Below are 21,838 nucleotides of genomic sequence, written 5' to 3'. Positions count from 1 at the left end.
AAAACCATTTAGAGAAAGTTATTTTATGCATTTATGGCTTCTATTAATGTAGATATACATTTTAGAATAGTACATATTTAGTATTGTTAAGATTATTATTTTTCATGTTTGATGGGAAATAAAGCCATGTAGAAGTGCTACTTGCATTGTAATTTATTTAAATATAGAGTTAAAGGAGAACTATGAGGTGAGTGATTTTCACTCACCTCATACTGTAGTTCTAGCCGACCTGTGACAATGAGACTGTCACAGGTCGGCTCAGTAGATTGGGAGGTGAGCGAACACATACCGGCGTTCGCTCACCTCTCGATCCTGTCACGGCTCTGCCGTGACAGGGGAGGGGCTGGATTCCCCCCTCCCCGCTCCGATCCGCCAGCGCTGACTGCCTTTAGATAGGCAGAGCCAGCTGTCAGTCACGCAGCTGGGCGGATCCCGGCACAATTGTCGGGATCCGCTTCAGCTGCGCCGTCTCAGTATACCGCGAGCAACTGCTCGCGGTATACTGCGGTGTCTCAGTATACCGCAAGCTGAAGCTCGCGGTATAATGAGCCTAGGGTGACGGGAGGACGCTAGTTTGTGTCCTCCCGTTACCCTAAGGAGAACTATGGGGAAAAGACTTAACCCCATAGTTCTCCTTTAAGACATATTTGCATTTTCACAAATAAAACAAAAAAAACATTGGCAAAGAATATAGTAAATACATATTAAACAAAACCAGTAGATGTGCAGGCTTATTTAATAAAGAGCACAGAGTGCCTTTAGTATGTGCAAGGTGCTGTAATTTATATGAACCTAATATCATTTTAGACAAAAATAGATTAGATTATTGTAAGAGATGATTTCAGACTGGCTGTTATGGGTCCCTGCAACTTGCTATCCCTATACACTCTAGTAGGCAAGCAACAAACTTCAGGTATTATAATTCAATAAAACATTGGAGAGATACTAATTTAGCCATAGCAACTAAACATGAATTGTCAGGGGCAACAAAATACTGTATTTTACATATGTTAACCTAAATATCTTATCTGGAGATTAAATATTTGTAACGACTATTTTATACACGTATGCTCTATTTACCCTCCATTTCTGGTGCAGTTTTAAAACAGCACAGAACGTGCATGATGGGATTGGTGCCATTATAGTCATTAAAGTGCTGGAAGAAATAAGAACATCTAGCTTCACTAATGATACCATGCAGTGCAATTGTGAACAGAATTTAGCTGGGAATATACAGTTAGAATTTTGTTTGTAAAAAAAATAGTTTTCAAGACGATCGTTAGATTTTCTATTAGTTAATGGGGTCAAGTTTACAATTATTTTCGACAGTGGTGGTGAAAAAAAAAAATCGAAGGAGCAGGATGAAACCTTTTTCTTAAATGAGCAAAATTAAAATCGTTCGGGAAACTACATTTATTCGAAAAGCCAAGTGTTAAAATCAAATGAAAATCTTGAACTACATTTCTTACGTTTTTGATGGCATTATCAAATGTTCTGACAAGAATGTTTCCTATGAATGTTCATACAAAAATCTACAAGTGTTAGTTTGGGAGGTTGACATCCATAGCCACTTATATAACCTATACAGCTGCACTGCTGCAGTAGTAGCAAAGAAAAAAATATATAAGGGCTGTCTAAAGAAAAGACATTTACTTAATACTGAAGAAAACAAAAACAAATGTTTCACAAGTTTGAGGTTTGTAAAAGCTTTGATTTTATTGTAGCTCACTAATGTATGGCTTTCTCTAATAATATTTCTGCTTATTCATTAAGAGCTGTAGTTAGCTGTTAACTGTAGAGTCTGCTCACTCACCACAAGACCGTTAATCACATAGACTGTTCTGTACAAAATCCAATGATAAATGAGGATGAGGCTTTCACTCAGACATGGTCAATTAAAGGGATAAATCTCACCCACTTACAAACTTTAGCATCTGATAAGTAAATGAATTCCTCCCTGTGGTTTTCTGAGTTTACAAAGTGTCTAGGTGCTGGTGACCCATGACTCTACAGCGACTGGGAAAAGATTCACCTTAGCAGCTTTATCAATGAAGCATCCAGCAACTATGGCAACACTTAAAACATGCTGCAATGAAACTCTACTGTCCTCTTGGGAGAAACATCCGATATCATGGCTTGGTAGGGTCACAGCAGTTCAGATAAAACCAACCCAACTTTTTAAACCTTATGCTAAAAATACTGAGAGGCAAAACTTTGATATTTCAGAGATTCATATAGCATGCTATGAGTATTTACAGCTGTTCACATTTCATTTAGGCTGTGTGTGGTCTATTAGTTGTCTGTTGCCCTCAAAGGCAAAGTTTTAACAACATGTTGTTTTTTTGGCCATAAACTGACAATAAGTTGTTTACGAGGAAAACAGAAAAGTGCAAATATTAGCTTTGACTAGCATTTCTCTTCACGCTGTGCCGAAAGCAGATTTCTGTATCCGATTTAAAGCAGCAGCTTCTAACCAGTGGCTTACTAGCCAAATATGACATTCGATTCCCTCTGATGTTCTCATCAGCCATCCAACAGGTACTCAGATTTGATGCATCTTAATATATGCCTTAATATATGGTTCTGCATATAGTTCTCATAAGCATGAATGGAAAGTTGTCTAGTTTATATAGTTTAATTACACTTGTGAGACATCACAGAAAACAGAGGGGAGGGGTCCCGTGTCCTGTGATGTACTCCAAGAAATAGATTTTACAGTTAAGACAAAAATCCTGTTTTCTTGATAATACATCACAGGACACAGGGAGTTAAAGTGATATTAAACCTTAAGTTTTTTTTATTTTTATCACTGGAAGGCTGCATTTATGGAGCTGCTGTGGAGGCTCCCTTGCGGCCTTGTTCCTGGCTGTGCCTGCAGTAGCTGTGTGCATGCACAGATGCACACAGCCCTGAGCAAGGCCATGTCCCTCCTCTCAGCCCAGCAGTTTGACTGATGGCAGAAGGAGCCTATAGCTCCTCTGCCCTCAGTATCCTCCCCCGCAACAAGGAAGTTTGGGATGGAGGATCACTTCAGGGACCTGTGTTGGTGACAAGCGGCACTGACAGGTATGTGTGGGGAACACAAAAAGGTACTGGGCCTTTTTTCATTTTCTGCATTAAGGTAAAAAAACGCCCATCCTTTAGTAATACTTTAATTCTGGAACCAATGGAATGTCCAAAAGTAATCCCACAGAGGGGCGAGGAACATAGTAACAAGGGCTAGTAGGTACATGAAACAAACAAACAAACTGCAACAAGGAACTATAAGGAAGGGGGCTTACTATTCAGAGGGTTGTCTGATGGACCCCTAAGCAAAGGCTTTCACTGGGGAGTAATAGTCAATAAGTCCCTGGGAGAGAAATGTCAAAGCAGAAATTTGACCCTTGATGGTACTTAAAGACTATATGCTGGTCTAGGCCAGACAGGAGAAAACATATGTGCTACTGAATATCTCCTGGAATTTAACTTCCTCACTTTGCGCCAAGCGAAATAAGCTTTCCAGGTGGAATGGTCTTAGGTAAGGTCAATTTCCTAGCTTTCAAAAGCACAGGAATGACAGCATCCGAAAGCCCTCTGTCCTTCAGAACGTCGGCTTCAACATCTAGGCCATTAAAGCCAGTGACCGAGAAGCAGGGTGATATAATGGTCCTTAGAGCAAGAGGTCTGGACGATATGGCAGTTCCCACAGAGAGTCTGCCAGGAGTTTGACTACGCTTGCATATAACAGTTTTATGTGCCAGTTGGGAGCTGCATAACCCATTTCTTCTATAATTAAGAATTAAGATGTTATTTACAAATCTTTTGTGAGTGGATTTTTTTTACTGTGGCTCAGACACTTGCATTGGATATTTTACAGTGTAGTAGATACTAACACTATTATGAAAGCATATATTTCACTGGAGTAGAAACTCACATTTCCATTTGCTCAAGTGCATTTTCTTGAGCACACTAATCTTCCACCCTACCCAATGAACAGCAGCTATACTGTAAAATAGGGAATATTTTAACTGCCTGTCTTTGCATAACTGTCTTGCCCCAGACACTAACACTGCTGAGACATGCACAGAAGGGAATTCATGAAAACTGGAGCAGACAAAATCTGGAGAAGCTGTACATGGCAACCAATCAGCTTCTCTCTTTCATTTTCAAATCTCAACTGAAAAAACTGAAGAGAGAAGCTGATTGGTTGCCATGCACAGCTACTACAGCTTTTGTCTGCTCCAGTTTTGATAAATTCCCCTCACAGACTTTTACTCTGCAGTTTTTATTCATGTGCACATACATACACATGTTAAAGAGAGAGGAAAAGAAGAAGTAATAGGCAATAAAAAAAACAGCAATAAAGAACACAGACATTAAATGCACAAGTGAAAAAAGATGGAAGGGTCAAGGAACAATCACATATGGGAAAAAGACACAGACAGTACTCTGATTAATATCAAACCCAGTGGGGGAACTTTATCAAAACTGGAGCAGACAAAATCTGGAGCAGCTGTGCATGGCAACCAATCAGCGTATCTCTTGAATTTTCAAATCCTAAAGGAACAAACTGAAGAGAGAAGCTGATTGGTTGCCATGCACAGCTGCTCCACTCTTGATAAATTACCCCCAGTGTGTGTGCATGGGGGGTGGGGTATATTTGTAAAAACTTACCACTGTATCTGGTTCTTACCTATTTTTGTATACTCTTAGTTATCCTTGACTATGATTGCTGTAATTGTTATACTTGTAATTTATGTATTGTGCTGCCTGCAAACAATTTTGCAGTATGTATGGCAATAAAGAATTTTAAAAAAAACTTACCACTGGGATTAAATGCCATGCAACAAATAGGCTTTTCATGTGCAGGAAAATGTGCAACAAGGCCTTCACCATCAGAATCTTCACTGACAACAACCTGGATGAATGATAAAATTTCCATATTAATGGCTAATTAATTAGTGTTCCTATAGTTTACAATTGCATGTGATTTCATAGACAGTACTACTGAGTTTAGAATATTTGTCCCTTGAAATGTCTCTGAAACCATAAGAAATATTTAGATGTTCTAATTAGTCTTCTAAAATATATACTTAACACTCACATTTCCATTCGGTTAAGTACATTCTATCTGAGTATGTTAATTTTAATCCATTCTATGTTAATAATAAAGACCACTGCATTTAAAATAAGAAACCCAACATTTTACATTGCCATACTAAGAAAAGGTCACTGATGGTAAAGATGAAAAAAGTCTGAACCAGTTCAAATCTAAGAATTGTACTGAGATTCAATATCAAGTTTGTTCAAACTCTCTGTAACAGCAACATGCTTAAATCTACAGATCATGGAACCCACACATTAACTAATTTCCAAAGCTCCAAGGGCGGCCACCTACATTAAAATATAATTGCACAATCTTCTTTTAACGTAACAAGAACTGAAAAGACTATTTGGATTTTAGAATATTGCAGACATGCTTAAAATAGAGATCCTCCATTTTACCATACAGAAGGTTGACCTGTCGCTAAAGCAGGTAGGTGTTTTCATGCACGAAGCAAATGGAATTTGAGAGCTAAGTAGCCCATACACAGGCAGAATGGGCTTTTAGAGAATTTTGCTTTGTCATTCTGCAACAAATTTAAACACAGACAATGATGTCCTGATCTAACAGGTTTAGCTGGTCCATGCAAGTGCCGTCTGGCCATAATCACACAAGAGTCACATACACATGCCAATCTGCTCCTTAAACAATTGCATCCAAATCCTAACTGGATAGATAAATAAGAAAAATGTGTACTGGTTAAATATCACATCAAATACAAAGTAAGAGCAAGGGCCATTTACTTGAAAAATATAATTTACTCTTACTGGACACATGTGTAAATCTAGTGTCTTAAGGCCTAATAGGTCCCAGAGCCCTTGATTTTATGAGTACAAACTAGGGTAACATCAGAGGGCAATTAGACACTTAAGTGCAGAAGATTACTCCTAGTCCAGCGGTAGCGCATTGCGCTTAGTAGAAAATATTCTGACCTTCTGACCTTTGACAGTCAGCTCAGTCACTTTTAATTGGGAGCCAGAGAAAAGAGATGTTGTTAGTAGATGTGCTGGAAATCAAGAACAAGAGATGAGGTCAGAGTTAACATCCTGGAGTGAGTGGGAGGATTTACACTGGCCAGGGTGAGGGGAGAACAAATAGCTGCCCTGGGATGCCAGAACAATATGTTTTTAATGGCATATACCATTTACAGACATTATTGCTCAAAAGGAGTCTATAAATACAGAGCACTCAGCACACTGTGCTTATAATAATAAAACCTGTCTTTTTATCACAGCACACGCTGGGGGGTAGCAGCAGGGTCCACATCTTCCACTGTGGCCCCATCTTTGTTCCTGATTGGTGATGTTATCGAGTGTGGGCCTGGATTATTTCTTTCATAGTCTTGCCATAAGGAAAATTAACGAGCAGCAGTTCACTGAGCTTTTAAGTTTCTAGGCATTGTGTTCTTATGCAGCAATGCTTTGGTGCACACAAACTGTGAATACCCTATACATAGTGTCAATTGCTAACTAGCTCTAACAATATATAAACTTTTAAATGGTACAATAACACTGCTGAACACAATTATCCATTTGCCATCAGCAATAGCATCAACCCTACTAAAGGAAATGTACAAACCTGCTCTTTAGGAGTAGGGATATATAAAATAGTATTAGAAAATAATTCTGGTTTAACTAAAATTGCAGGATATTGTTTTAAAAAATAAGCCAATTTGCAATTTGTTTAGTGCACATAATACATTTTATCATTACATGCTGTTGCACAAATTTACAAACTTGAGAAATCCAATGTGAATATACAAACTTTATATATGTATAGTGTGCTTGCTGGGAATTGAACACAGAACCTGAGAGTTAAAAGGCAACAGTGCAAAGCTGGCCATACACCTACAGATTTTCGATCGGGAATTTTTGTTGCTGCCAAGAACCCTCTTTCCAGTCTAGCTTAAATAGGCCATTAAGCACAGACCAATGCCGATTTCGATAATCGTTCGTTAGCAATACTAACGCACCAAATGTTATTAATCGAAAGAAAGTATTTTAGTTTGAGCATGTGCAGTGTTCTTGCTGCAATTTTTTTTCCATATGAAAATGCCACTAATTCATCGATTTTCCTACAATTCAAAACATTTTTCCAGCCTGACCGATCGAGGAAATTCGTCCAGAAGTACAATTAAAATCGGTGGTGTCCCATCAACTGATAGATTATCGTTTGAAAGACCATCCGTGGACGATGTCACAATGTTGCTGTACATCCTTGCAATGAGAGGGGCTTAGGGCTTGTTCACACCATGCCCAGACCAGGACGTTTTTTGTCCACATTTGAAATGCATCCCAATGTATTCCTATGGTATTCCTGGACTTCACACCAGTGCAGTCTGTTCCGGGTTGGGGAAACAAATGCGGCATGCACTATTTTTCTGATCTGGATCGCACCAAATGCATGTAATGCATTTTAATGGAGAGGTTCAGAGGGTTGCAAGGATGTACAGCAACACTGTGACATGTCCCTGTGATTAAAGGTGCCCATACGCCTATCAATTTCCATTCGGAAATCGTCCACGGATGGTCTTTTGAACGATAATCTATCACTTGATGTGACACCAACGATTTTAATTACTGTACTTCTGGACGAATTTCATCGATCGGTCAGGCTGGAAAAGTTTTTTTAATCGTACGAAAATCGATGAATTAGTGGCATTTTCATAGGAAAGAAATTGCAGCAAGAACACTGCACATGCGCAAACTAAAATCCGTTCTTTTGACAGCTTCTTTGTCACAGTTCGGCTTTAACTATGAGGATGAGTGGAAATCACTCACCTCATAGTTCTCCTTTAAGTCAGAAAGACTGACCAGCAAAGAGGAAAAAAGGGGTGCAAGAAGTATCCCTTAGCAAAATAGACAAGAGTGGAATGAACAACTCCATACAGGTGCAACAACAGCAGGATGAGCAGAGTCACTCAGTGGGTGAAGGTCTTAAAGCACAAAATTGATGCCCAACAAAGTCCAAGGCAAGGGACAATGGGACTCCCTGAAGAAGCAGGCACCAACTACTCCAGGAAACCAGAGTCAATTCCCAGGCACAAGGATAGCCCTGAGGCAGGAGTCTAAGAGACTGAGGGTGCATATCGGGGACCATTAGATCCATAGGCCTCGTCTGCACATCTCGCCCTTAAATGGGAAGGTGGGAAGTTTCCACCAACCCAGGCGAAGCAAAATGCTTCAGCAAGGATCTAAGCTGGTCAGTCTCACTGTCCAGAGACCATCTAGCAGTGACGTGCGGTACCTCTTGCTCCGGGTGAGGCATTCCCCAGCACGTCCCGCCCCTGCCGGCTGAAGCCCTGCCCCCTCCAACCGAAGCCCTGTCCCAACCCATCCCCAAGCTAGTGTAAAAGCGGGAAGGGAGGAGACAGGGAGGAGCCTCCCTGTCCCTCACTTGCTCCTCACTGCTGAGGCGCTCCATCCATGACAGGTTATCCAGTGGGGAGGATTTCCCTGCTGTGTAACCTGTTAGATGCCGATCTGAATGGAGACAAAGCTGTCTCCTTTTTCCTCCATAATTCTAGGTGAGGCACTGCCTCACCTGCCTCCCCTGACCGCACTTCCCTGCCATCTAGTTACCAGCACTCAATATCTGTAAGGTTCAAGCTGATGGAAACTTGCAGGAGTTGAGTCTGTCATGAGAATTCTGGTTTTCACAGTCCAGAAAAACTGATCCTTTTCAGGGAAGGTCGACAAAGGATCCCACAAAGGGGATGCTGAGAAAAGGCACAAAGGTGGACATAAAGTTCAGTGCTGTCAAAAAGTGCCTTTAAAGGAGAACTATGAGATGAGTGATTTACACTCACCTCATAGTTCTAGCCGACCTGTGACAATGAGACTGTCACAGGTCGGCTCAGTAGATCGGGAGGTGAGCGAACACATACCGGGTTCGCTCACCTCTCGATCCTGTCACGGCTCTCTGCCGTTTTGTTTGAGTCACTGTTTTTTTATTTTTTTTACTCTTTATATCTGATCATTGTTTTAGCTTGGCACATTTAGTTATTCATTTTTCACGTATACACACTCACAGTGGGTGTACATTCCAGTGCCTTGTAGCTGTTAGCTTGCTTATTGGCGCAGTTCATTCTCTATATTTTAAGCTATTTTAAACGCTGATTAAATTTCTTACAATAGATGCTGCATCTTGATGTTTAAAAGTTTTAGTTTCCTGCAGAATCAGCTGGTCCCCTGAGCACTGGTCCTGATTTCCTGTTTTAGAGTATCTTGTTTCTCAAGCAGAGTGCTATGCAGCTCCCCTGTGTGTGCTAATAAGCGCTGTGTGTTTCCACCAAAACACAGACACAGCAAATCAAGCTACACCCATCCCCCCTGGCCCCCTCTACTTCCTCCTCCAAACTAGTAGATGAACAGTGGCTGGAGTCTGCTCTGTCCTTTGTGATCTTGTACTGGACAGGAAGTTAAGGGAAGCTGAGCTGAGAGACTTGGAAGCAGCTGTTCAGAAACATGATCATTGTAAGTGTTTGGGCAAAAAATGTAAAGCAATGTTTTGCTGGGCAATGTACATTTGTTTGAACTGGATTCATTATTGAAAAAATGTTTAAGAGTTTAATACTACTTTAATCCTTCAGTCTTAAGTCTTACTGCAACAAACAAAGATGGCATAAGTGGGAAATTTTAAAGATGGTGTCCAATGGTACCAAGGGTGAACTAGCACCCAGTGCATTACATCACAGGCTGTGCCATGGATCTGAACATGGAAAATGCTCTGCATCTACTGTATATAACACAGTACATTCAAGTCTTTAAAGCAACACAATGCAGAGTCCAGTGCCCAAAGGTCACATTGCAGGCTAGCCACATCATATTCAGAGGCCTACATGAGTCTTCAGAGACTGGGTCACAACATATGTCACGGTCCGGTGACCGGGGCACACAACATGACTAAACGTTGCGTGCAAAAAATGGTGTCTGGGATGAAAACACAGGAAGTAGGTGTCTGTGTGTTACTGGGGACGCACTAGAGGCGCAGATTCTAAGAAGGGCCAGGTGTTCGACAGAGCCTCTAATGGTGAGGATGATTGGCTGCTGGACACCTTCCAGGTTGCGGCCCTCCAGCATGCCCACACAGACACAGAGGCTAGCTGCAGCACCGAGGTGCTGGATGCAACAGCAGGCAGGGGTGAAGCCTATAGACAGACACACAAGTAAGCACAGGTGCAAGGGCTCACTGAAGAAGATGATGATCAATCCACTGCTGGACGTACAGGATCTCACTGTGAGCAAGAGGGAATCCAGAGACACAGAGGGAACAAAGTAGGTGGTAGCAAACCGCAGTGATTTCAAAGGCAAGTGATAAACAGGGAGTCCGACTGGGTGTAAAGACATGTTGCTCGAATGGCACGGAAAAAGTGAGCTAGACTTTTATTGGAGAGGTTCAGAGTGGATTGGCAGGAAGCTGAGCAGCTCAGACAGGAGGTAAAACCCGGCGCCGGATCATCACACAGGGAAGTGTGACAACATAGGTCTGGAAAGTGCCAGAATTCCAGACTATTCCCACAATCATCCCATCCAGCGGGATCTGATTATAGCCTCCAAAGCTGAGGACATGCTGATCTAGATAGCTGCTGTGTAGAGACCAGCTCAAACAGCATTCCTGAAGCCTTGACTGAAGTTAGCGGAGAGAAAATCATCTACGGTGTACCAAGCATTTTCATTGAGGGAAAAAATACATTTAGAAATGCTTTTTCTCAACAGAGTTGAGGAAAAGGCATTATTCTCTTAGGGAACTAGCAAAAAACTAAACAAATGATGTTAGGGGGGTTATATGAGGGTTGGCGTTCAACATTTTTCAGTTTGCTAAACCTGCTTCAGAAATATATTACTAATAATAATATGATGCTCTACAACCATTTAGCAAATAGCAAGCCATGAAACCTTTGTTGTATTGGGCTAATTTCCCACCAATATTATACCACAAACCAAGATGAACGGAAAGTCATGGATCAGAGACAAGTCTGAACAGTGACAGGACTGTGAATGCCATAAGGTCTTTACTGCCAACTAGTCTGCTCAACAGAACTTGTACAGTATTGTGCAGTAGTCATTGCATAGGTTTACATAGAAACCATAACCAATACAGACTTACTAATGGAGGAATGTTTAGACAGCATGCTACTTAGGCACAGCTGAATAGTGGCATCCTTTTGTAAAAGCTCCACTCCTTGTGTAATATGATTTGTTAAGTTTTTTTTTACTTTAGTAAAAACTACAGCTAGAATATATTATTGTAGGTTTGCCCTACATGCAGGATTACTTTCTAACTGTACATGCCATTAATCAAGAGAAATAAGAGATGGTTTCGAGTTTCCTGAACTATAGATAGCCATCTGACTCTCCTCAACATCCTCTACATTCTCAAACCTATACAGTTATCTTCCTAAGTTTAGCCACACATGTCCAAAAGTGGACAGACAAAAAAAAGGTTATTACACCATTATACATTTTGAGGATTGGTCTATACCAGCTGACCTAGGTGCAGCCCTGGTTTGGCATACATCTCAGAAATTCTGCATGTTTCTTTTTATTTTCTGGATAGAAGGGGAAATCCTCTGCACACCTTGCAGCAATCAAGTCCTATGAAGACAATGGCGATTGTAGTGATGAACACGGATGGCACAGTGCAGACACAATATAGGAAAAGGAATCACCAGCACTCAGCAGAATAATCCAACATGTCCATCCATTGGACAAAGACGTCACACAATCACAAGAGCCTATCCTTTTACTTTCTTTCACTAGGCTGTATTCAGAGCAGACACATTGATTTATGGCACTTTTTGCACATTGTGGATCGTTATCTTTTTTGTCATTCAAATATTTTGTCATAGATTTATTTTGGAGCAAAAAAGAAATTGCCACCAAAATATTGTTTTTAGGATTTTTGCTATTATACGGTTATGCTTACTGATTAATGGCTACTACCTGTCTGGGAATCAGGTCAAGGGTTACGGTTTATGAGTAGATTGATGGTTCTAAATTCCAGGCAGGGTTTGGGGTTACAGTGTATATTGTAGGATATACCTCCATTTCCTTCATGTTCCTTCTTAAACCTACAGTCAGGAATACAGCAAACTATGGTCGATTCCATCAATAACCCAGAAACCACAGTCAAACTTGTCAGATGTCAGCATCAGGTGTTTTTTAAAAATTGTCCCTAATGTATGAGCTCCACCCCAACCTCCATGTTTCCAATAAAGGGTGTCACTCAAAAAAGGTGGGATGTGCCAACATTGTTGAGTGGTGCCCATGATTTGGTAATTTAAATATAAAACATGAAGGATGGAGCTCATGCATTAGGGACATTTTAAATAAAGCCAATGGCATTACTGATACACTTTAAAACACAGTTATTATTGAAAAATTTACTTTTTTTAATATTAAATCACTTTTAGATATGACTTAAACAGAGTTAGAAAGTCCTATTAAATATGAAAAGTCGTTTTAGAATAGAGTTTGAAACGAAAGGGAGGAGGCGGGCTGAAAGAGAAGGAGGGGTTGTTTAAAGAAAAATATAGCAACTATGACTGCTGGCTCTGACATGTTTGACTGTGGTTTAATGGCTAACTAATGGGATCTACTACATTTTGTTCAATTCCAAACTGCAGATTGTAGGAGGAGGATGGAGGAGGATGAAGGATAATATAGTAGGTCCCAAAAATTCACAATGTATGGGGTAAAACTGAAAGGGGTTGTGTTAGGGTGAAAGTTAAAGGTTAAATTAGGGTTAAGAGGTATGAATTATAGTAAATTCCCTGTGCTGAGGGATCATATACGATAAGCATCAGTGCCAAATGCATAACATTTACTGCAGATAAAACGTCATGGGCTCAAAACCTTTTGCCAATGCTCTCATTCAAGAATTAACTGAATCATTTTCAGCATTAATCAAAAAATCAAGGTACCAAGTTCTATCAGTATATTACTTTGCCCACGCATATGACATAAGCACTGTTTATCACTAAAAATACACCTTTGAGAAAATACATAATTGGGACCACAGCCATAAATATATTGCATGTGGAGTTATTGAGAAGCTGTGACATTTTGGAAGATCTCTATACAAAATTAAAAAAATATATACATTTATTAATGAAAAAGTGGAAACTGTCCAGCTTTTAGTACAACTGTCTAATTTTAATTATTTCATAAGATATGAATTACGGTATATGTTTTATTTCTAATTATACAGGTGCTATTATATTTAATCTTACAAAAACACAAAGGAAGTCTTTAACATAAAAAAATGTCCTTCACCAGAATCACAATAAAGAAAAACAAAAGAAGGCCCTGAGACCCATTCTGTACTAAATATTTTGGTCTCTAGTGGTTGAAGGACACCTAATGTTAAGAAATAGCTGAATGTATTAATACACAGAATTTTTAGGCAACTAATTACAAGCAAATCCACTTTCTTATCTCACTAACACCATGAACACATTTATCTGCTCACAGCCTACCTCTGATGTTCCTATCCTGCCAGAGATACTTGAGTTTTTTCAAAGATTTATTTTCATTTAGACTGTAAAAAAGGGATATTTTTTGCAGAATGGGTGGGCTGGTGGATAAAATAATTGGATAGTGAAGACACAAAGGTCACAGTGAAGTAAATCTAAATGTAAGAAAAAGTACTTTAAGTCATAAAGCATAGAAAGTTTTATGTGTATACTGCAGCAAGAACATATGTAGGCATTTACCATCAATGCACTTCAGTTAATTAACAGATGTAAATAAATACCAAAACACGTTGCTACCCACCTAATGACCTGCACTTCATTAAAGGGAGGTTTTAATTAGCTGTAAACATATTTTACCTTACAACAAAATACCTGGGTTAAAAAGAATCGTCTGGCAGGCGTCAGGCATATCATTTTAAATGCTTTTTCCACCCAAAAGTATCATTCTTTAAGCCACTGCCTAAAGCAGTAACACTGGAAAGTTGGTAATAATATTAGATTAACGTGGTTTCCCAAGTGGGTACTTGAGAATATGTTGAGGAATTCTTGTCCCGAGTTGTGCATATCCCCTGACAGTAATAAGTTAATGTATCAGACTGTGTGCGAATGATACATGGGTCTAAACCAAGATTTTTAAAAGCAACTCTGTCAGGCTAAAAGCCTTTGTAACACTCCTTTCCATTCAACACTTCTGGGAGTGTGGTACCCTGTGCCCCTGCCTCAAGCTGTGGCTACTACCACCGATTTGTATATCACTGCTGACTGTAGTTACATAGGGATGGGAGGATGGAACCAAAGCATGTGGCGAGGGTATTGGACACTCCCAGAATCGTTGAATAGCAAAAAATCTTACAAAGGCATTGTACTGCAGGGAATGCTTTTGTATGGTAGGGACCTTTCATTTGGATTTATTTTAATCCTGACAGGGGAGCTTTAACCTGGAGCAAAATCTTAGAATTTGAAACACAAAAAAGGGTATCATGATGGACTATTTGTTTTTTTAACAAATGTGGTGTAAAAGTTGTAATGACTTGTATGATGGCACATTAATGTAATGGTACTTGCCCAAGGGAGACAAGTATTCCAATTTACATACTCAATATTCCACATAGTATTAATCTCTTAAAGTATATTGAAATACTTTTTTTTAGCACATGGCACCTCAACTTACCGCTATGCACGAAAATGCAGCATGACACTGTAATAAAGTTAACAAGGAAAAACGTACAGTGCGATGAATTGTAGCAATGCGTCACACCGCCCCTCACCACTCCTCCACAAAACACACAGGCAGTTTAAACAAGCCCTAAAGTTCAGGTTACACTTGTACGTCTAACATGCCTTATAATTAACATGCAAATTTAGTATCCGGAAAATAAATGACAATAACAAAGGGTCTCACTTATAATACTGGAAGAATAATACAAGAGGATTCACCATAGTATCCAGATTCCAGCCACCACTTTAACGCAGGCAGAAAAAATAATGCAGCTGATTTTCTATTGGTAACTGTCAAATTAAAAAAAAAAATACATTCCTCCATGTGTAAACTGAAGCAAGACAGACTTCTACATCTGTTGTGACACAGTTTGAGAAGGGGAGAGACAATGATTCACCAGCACTCAACAATAACCTTCAATATGTCCATTTATTTGGACAAAACGGCACAGTAACAGAAGACAACGTTTTGGGGCCACACAGGGTCCCTTGTGAACAAGCCATTAAAGAGGAACTCTGGGCAAATTACAAATTAAACCTTGCAGTGGGGCCACCCCCGTACTGCAAGGATTAAGTGCTCATTTTGGGCTATGGTCTAAAATAAAGAAAAGTTATAATCACCCGAACCTCATTCCTGTAGCAGTGACCACTAGCCTTTCTCTCCCTCTGCTCCAGGTGTGGTATGTCCCTTGGCGTCCTCACAACTAATGCAAGTCAATGGACCGGTATTACACGCGAGGACATCATTGGAGCTTATGCCCAGGGGAGAAGAGGCTGTGGGAACTGTTCTAACAGCCTGGTGGGAAAAATAATGTACTTTTCAGAGCTATACAAAACGGTCTTTTTCGAGGGAAGAAGTAATGTGTAAAAAACTGACAGTTATTCTGCAGCAATGTAAGTAAATTAAGCCTTGAAATATTTTGCTAACAATTCCTACAGGTGTCCCGACTTTTGTTGATTACTCACAAGCCCTCTCTATAAACTCAGTGTTGAAACAGACTGTGTTACTACACGCTCTTAAGCAATATTTGGACAGTATTGAACTGCAGGAAGTAGTATATTGCGCTCAAAATGGGAAGAAAAAGGCAATTAAAGACAGACAGACCATTATAATATTTGGTCTTTCCTTTAGAGTAATTGCAAAGAAAGCCAATGTGTCAGTAAACACAGTTTCCTACACCATCAAAAGGCACTTGAAAACTGGAGGAAACTCTCAGGAACAGGCCTGGAAGACCCAAAGCCACAATAGAATCAGAAGACAGGTCTGCAGCTTGCGTGACGGACAGCTCACAGGACAAAAGCTTGGAGCACAGCTTAACACTGATCGGAAAAAAAAATATCAGTTTCAACTGTGAAGAGAAGACTTCGAACTGCAGGTTTCACAGGTCAAGTGGCAGTAAGAAAGCCATTGCTAAGATGGTGAAATAATAAAAAGAGGCTTGCTTGGGCCATGAAAAACCACCACTGGAATACTGAAGACTGGGGAATATCATATGGGCCAATGAATCAAAATTTGAGATTGTCAGTTCGCCTTGCGGGATTTTTATATGCCGTCGAGTAGGCGAAAGGATGGTTCCTGTCAAACATGGAGGAGGAAGCTTGATGGTCTGGAGCTCTTTTGCTGAATCCAAAGTCGGCGACTTGCACAGAGTGAATGGCACCCTAAATCAAAACAACTGCCACAGCATTTTGCAGCGCCATGCAATACCCTCTGGTGTACACCTAAGTTGGTCAGAGGTTCATCCAACAGCAAAATAATGACCCAAAACATACCTCCAGAATGTGTCAGAACTAACTCCAGGCTGTGTAAGAACAAGTATGTAGGCTTCAAATCATAGAATGTCCAGCACAATCTCCAGACTTAAACCCCATCGAGCTGATTCTTGGATGAACTGGACAGGAGGGTGAAAGCAAAGCAGGGGCGGACTGGGCCGGGGGGCAGGGTGGCAATTGCCCCCCGGTAGCAAGGAGTGGTCTGCTGCTACGGAAGCTTTGGTTAAACGGAAATCTGGGTATAAATCCTTTTTTATGATTTTTTTTATTAAAATGTAACCTAACCCTACTTGTGTATTGTTATTGTTTTTTAATGTTAAACTACCTTTTTTTACGGCTAGGATTAAAACTATACATTGCATATTGATATTTTATATCCATCTCCAGCCAGCAAGTCCAGCTTCTTCTGCACTCTCTTTAGAAACCCCACAATATTCTGTGTATCGTAAATCATGAATGCCCACTGTATTAAAAGTTGACTTGTAAATCTTTTTTGCAAATTGTAAAAAAACAAAACCCTTCATATCTTGCATTGTCCATAAGAAATTTGTTCAGGCATTCACAAGCCACCTTCAATTTAGCAGCGACAGCGCATGCCAAGGAACGTTTATGAGCTCTCCAAATCTTGAAACCTTACCAGAAGGGAGTCCAGAGGAGTCTGAGTGTATTTTCTCTTGTAGGCACAAAATTTAATTAGGGGACCTCCGATGACACATTTGTGAGATCCCCGCAAGATCATCGGGTCCGTGTCAGAACGTCCTTCAAGGTAAAAAACTGCTCACTATCCACCAAAATAGTGTTTTAGACAGCAAAGTCAGAGAGCAGAGATTTGTTAAGAGTCCATTGTAATTGTGACCCAGCAACGGGACTGAAAGACAAGGTGCAACATGTAGGAGCATGATCAGACAATGTTGCTATTCCAATGGAGGCCCCAGTAAGCAAGGGGAAGCAAGATTGCAATACGAAAAGGTAGTCAATCCGAGAGTACGAACCGTGCACCGCAGAAAAGAAGGTGTAATCCTTATCTGAAGCGTGCACCAAGAATCAACAAGGTGAAGAGTATGCAAGGCGGCCTTAATCCTACGCAACTTCACATAGGAAAGGTGAGATGAATCCTTGGAAGTATCAAGCAGAGGGTCTAGTGCTAAGTTCAAATCGCCACCGAGGATATGGTCACCTTCCTGGTGCTGGAGAATCAAATCAAGAAAGTGCTCCAACAGCTATTTGATCGGTATTTGGACGATACAGCCGATCAAACCCTTGACAATAAAGAGCCTCCCAGAATCATCAGAAAACTCCTCCAAGAAATGCCATGGAACCAGCCTAGAAGTAAAAATGCTAACCCTTCTAGAATTACCAGTGGGGAAAAATGGGAAATGAAAATAGAAACGTTTCAAAGGGTTACGGACTGAACAATAATAAAGGCAACATGAGTAGGAAGCAAAGGAAAAAGACGACATCCTGATCTATGTAAAAATGTAAGGCTGGGAAAATGAAAAAGGGCCGGAAATATGCCACCCTCCTAAACCACCAAGGCTGAAAGAAAAAAAAGGGGGGGTGGGGAATTAATTGGAGAAATGTGGAGAGAAAAAAAAGGGGAGAAGCCAAGAAAAGAAAGAAGACAAGGAAAAAAAGATAAGTGAAACATCAGAAAAAGAGGCTAAAAAATACTTTAAAAAGGTCCTAAACAGACCAAAGCTTGAGAGGGTCTGCCTCAAGTCGGGGCCAACAAACAATGTCAGTCGACCCAGAGAGAGACAACCCACTCAATAGGTCTATGTGGGGTGCAGTGACTAGCAATGGTCAACAGTAAGGTCCGAGTGCTGGATACAGTCGCTCTCGCAACCAATAATCAAACAAGAATGAAACTATACTCCAAACATATTGGAAGGGAGTGGTAAAGACTTAATGAGCCATTTTAAACACAAGGAAATCAACATGGAGAATAGCAACACTAACTAAACTCCACCTGAATGTAAAACAAGTAAGGAATAAAACATTTGATATATAAAATAGCTCCTACCCAAGATGGCCATGGACTGCTAAGACCAGGCCTCAACCCATCACCCCTGACCAACAAGATCAGAAGAGGAGGAAATAACGCCCACCCCAACATAAGCCGGTTCACAAAAGACAAGGGACGAGGCAAAGCCCAACACAGTCGGGGTCATAAAGATGACAAGTGCTATAACCTGTGTAGAAATAAGGGAGGGAAGGGGAGAAGAGATGAAAGAGGGGGAGGGAACAGAAAAAGAATGAAAGATGGGGGAGGAGAAGGAAAGAGGAGGACATAAGGTGAGAAAACTCAAAGGTGCAGAGGAGAAAAGTAAGGGAGAGGAAAAGGGAAAAACAGGGGGAGCTATCACATGAAATAACTGAGCATCCACAATAAGATAATCAAACAATGACAGACATTCAGGCCTTGCTGCCAAATCAAGCAAGGTGAAAAGTCATCGAAGTAGTAGGGGAGACAGGTAACTCCCCATCAAAAAAGAGAGGCATAGTAGAGAAATGGCCACAACACTTCTTCAAGCTGCCGGAGGGTCCAGGACAGCAGCTCTCCCAGCTCTTCTATTCAGCCGCGATCTGCGTGGCACACGTTAAGGCAAAGGCAACCACGAGGGGCCCACAATCCAGTTAGGAAGAAAAATCGGATCAGTCTCCAAAAACTGAAAAAAAGCTGGGATCTGATCAGGAGTTGTAGCTGGAAGGTAGAGTCCCCATTCTGAATCAGCAAGTGAAAAGGGTGACCCAATTTGTATGAGTAGCCCTTGGAGGTCACAAATTGAAGAAGTGGCCACAAAGCGTTGCGCATGAAAAGAGTCTTGCAGGAAAGGTCCGGCAAAATGGAGATTTGCATCCAATCTAGGTCAATAGTACCTTTCTCCCAGGCTTTCCACATCAGCTGCTCTTTTTAAAGAGAAAAAAATGTATATGACGCAGAACATCAGGGGGCCTTGCATCCATCGCGAAGGGGCCCAGCGTATGATCCACACGATCAATTTCGAAGTCAGCTGTCTCAGGTTTTCCAGGAAAGTTTTGATAATCAAAAGAACCTTAGCCTTCAGGTAATTTATAGATTCAGGAACACCACGGATTTTAACATTATTATAACTATGGTTCTCCAAGTCGTCTAGGTGCAACTGATGTTTTGCAAAAGAAACCATAGAAGCATGTTACGTGTTCCAGATGTTGCAGCTTTTGTTGCAATACAGTGGTAGTCTGCTCTAATGACTCAACCCTGTTAGCAGTATTATAGAGATCTGCAAGGATCTCATCCAGGTCCCTTTTTAATGTTGTCTCAATGCACTCAGTTTGCATCTCAATGTCTTGTCTTGTGGATAAAAAGTTAAGAATGGAGCGTAACTCACGGTTGTACGGAGGAGTAGAAATGTTTGCCATTTTCTCCTGAGAGTAAGCAAAATTGTCGGTCTGTTCAACAGCACATTCCAAGGACCAGCACAAGAGGAAGACTGCTGAGAGGAGTCAAGCTGCAACGGAGTACAAGCAATTACAGTAGAACAGCACTCTTAGGGAGGAAAGCCCGATGCAGAGGAACCAGTAGGGTCTCCAGGAAAGCTCCCCTCCTGCCAATGGATAACAGGTAAGTCCTGGGAGGAAGGTAGGCGTGTAGGCCAGTAGAAGGCAGAGGAGGAGCGGCACAATGAGAAGAAGGACAGGCGGGGGAACAGCAGGACACAATAGCCGTTGGGGTGGACTGCAAGGAGGATACCTGATCTACCATGGCGTCCTCCCTCAGCAAGCGACCAACACGCGAGCTCAGGCATGTTGGCCGCGATGCAGGCCTTGCGTCGGCCAGAGGTCGGGTATCCAGGCGCTTCTCGAAGAAGGCAGAGAGAGAGCCTGATGAGAGAGGGGAGCGGTGCCTAGCTGATCGCTGCTTCCCAGGTATGAGGAGGATGCACTGAGGAGCACTGATATATGATTATGAAGAGCTTGAGCGCTGCAGAACCAGAAGAGAAACACATCCTCACTCCATCTCTTCCAGGCCATACACCCGTTTCCTTTTTTCATTTTAGGCAGCCATTTCCATAAGGATATGAAAAGGCAAGCTAACAAAAAAAATAGGTGTGTGTTCATATACAGCAGCTGCATATGCCTGCTTCATGTATACTCTGTGTACATTGCTGGCAAAGGTGAAAATGGGCATTAAGTTACTGAGCAAATTACTAATCTAATCCCTTGTGTTCTAGTTAAAAATCTTCTTAAATCTAAACTTCAGGCAAACAGCTAAAAACACAGATGAAATAGATATACATTGCATATGAGCTGTTTTACTAGGCACATCATTTGTATTTTTGTCTATCCAGTCATGAGATATACACAGTCCTACCAGACAGCACAGCCTGTCTGGAGGCCTGAGTCCTCTTCACTGCCATTAAGTAATGCAACTAGGTCTTGTCCCTGCCCCAAGTCTGTGATTGACAATGAAGAAAAAGCTGTACACCGATTAGTTAATTTCTCTGTCACTCTGCTTTCCGTTCCTATTATCAAGTTCTGTGTTAGCACATGAGCACTGCAAAACAACTGACTGGCTCCCAGACCTGCCCATGCCACCCTATGTCTGAGCAAGAAACCAATACCAAGCCAAATTCAGGTACCTACTGAAATTGAAATTAAACATTTTATCTTTTAAATACATACCTGCATGCATTGGTGTTTTGTATCTGTCTGGAGTTGAGTTTTAAATAAAAAACTGAACATACAAAAATGAAATAATACAAATGAGGCATTGCTGCCTCACAATATTCTAGTTTACAGGTAATATACCCATACTTTTGCCCCAATTTGCACATAATAATTGAACAATAATACATTCTAACTACTTCTATTGTAAGTAAATCTGATAAGAAAATCTGAAGTGCGAACTCCATTCTACAAGCTTATGTTGCAAGAACAATAGCCTGTGTTATTTTTGCATTTCTATTTTCTAATTTTGTAGGATCGTTTGTGGATTTATTAGGTCAGATGGCAGTTAATGATGAATGTGATTTTTATTTATGCTCGAGGTCAGTAAAGCAAGAACCATTTCATACTTCCCAGTTCACACATTGAAAAAAATGAAGCTTGAATTGTATACATAATTTTTAAGCAACTCTGTTTAATAGGGGCTTGTTCATACCATCCCCAAAGAACTTCAATGACCTGCATTGATACCATTGCTTTCTATGTACCCTGTTCACGGCAAACAGGTGCTCTAAAGTGTGCTGTATAGAAATACCGCATGTATGCATTTGTACACAGCACATGGCACCTCAACTTACCGC

The 21,838-nt window shown here is 40.8% G+C and overlaps 1 protein-coding gene across 1 annotated transcript in view; it reads right to left on the bottom strand.

Annotated features, from left to right (window-relative positions):
- Positions 1–20,295, bottom strand: part of BCAS3 (BCAS3, microtubule associated cell migration factor) — a 685,966-nt gene extending 665,671 nt beyond the window's left edge. Inside the window, exons 1-5 of the mRNA XM_018556659.1 lie at positions 20,284–20,295; positions 19,731–19,958; positions 17,589–17,737; positions 15,956–16,097; positions 4,804–4,897 (exon numbers count right to left, since the gene is read on the bottom strand). Of these exons, the coding sequence (XP_018412161.1) occupies positions 4,804–4,897; positions 15,956–16,097; positions 17,589–17,737; positions 19,731–19,958; positions 20,284–20,295 (625 nt within the window). The remainder of the gene's footprint in view (positions 1–4,803; positions 4,898–15,955; positions 16,098–17,588; positions 17,738–19,730; positions 19,959–20,283) is intronic.
- Positions 20,296–21,838: the final 1,543 nt, after the last annotated feature.

The sequence above is a fragment of the Nanorana parkeri genome, unplaced genomic scaffold (assembly GCF_000935625.1).
Source record: "Nanorana parkeri isolate BGI_ZX_2015 unplaced genomic scaffold, ASM93562v1 scaffold245, whole genome shotgun sequence".
NCBI classification, from domain to species: Eukaryota; Metazoa; Chordata; class Amphibia; order Anura; family Dicroglossidae; genus Nanorana; species Nanorana parkeri.
This window is presented reverse-complemented; position numbering and strand designations above follow the sequence as displayed.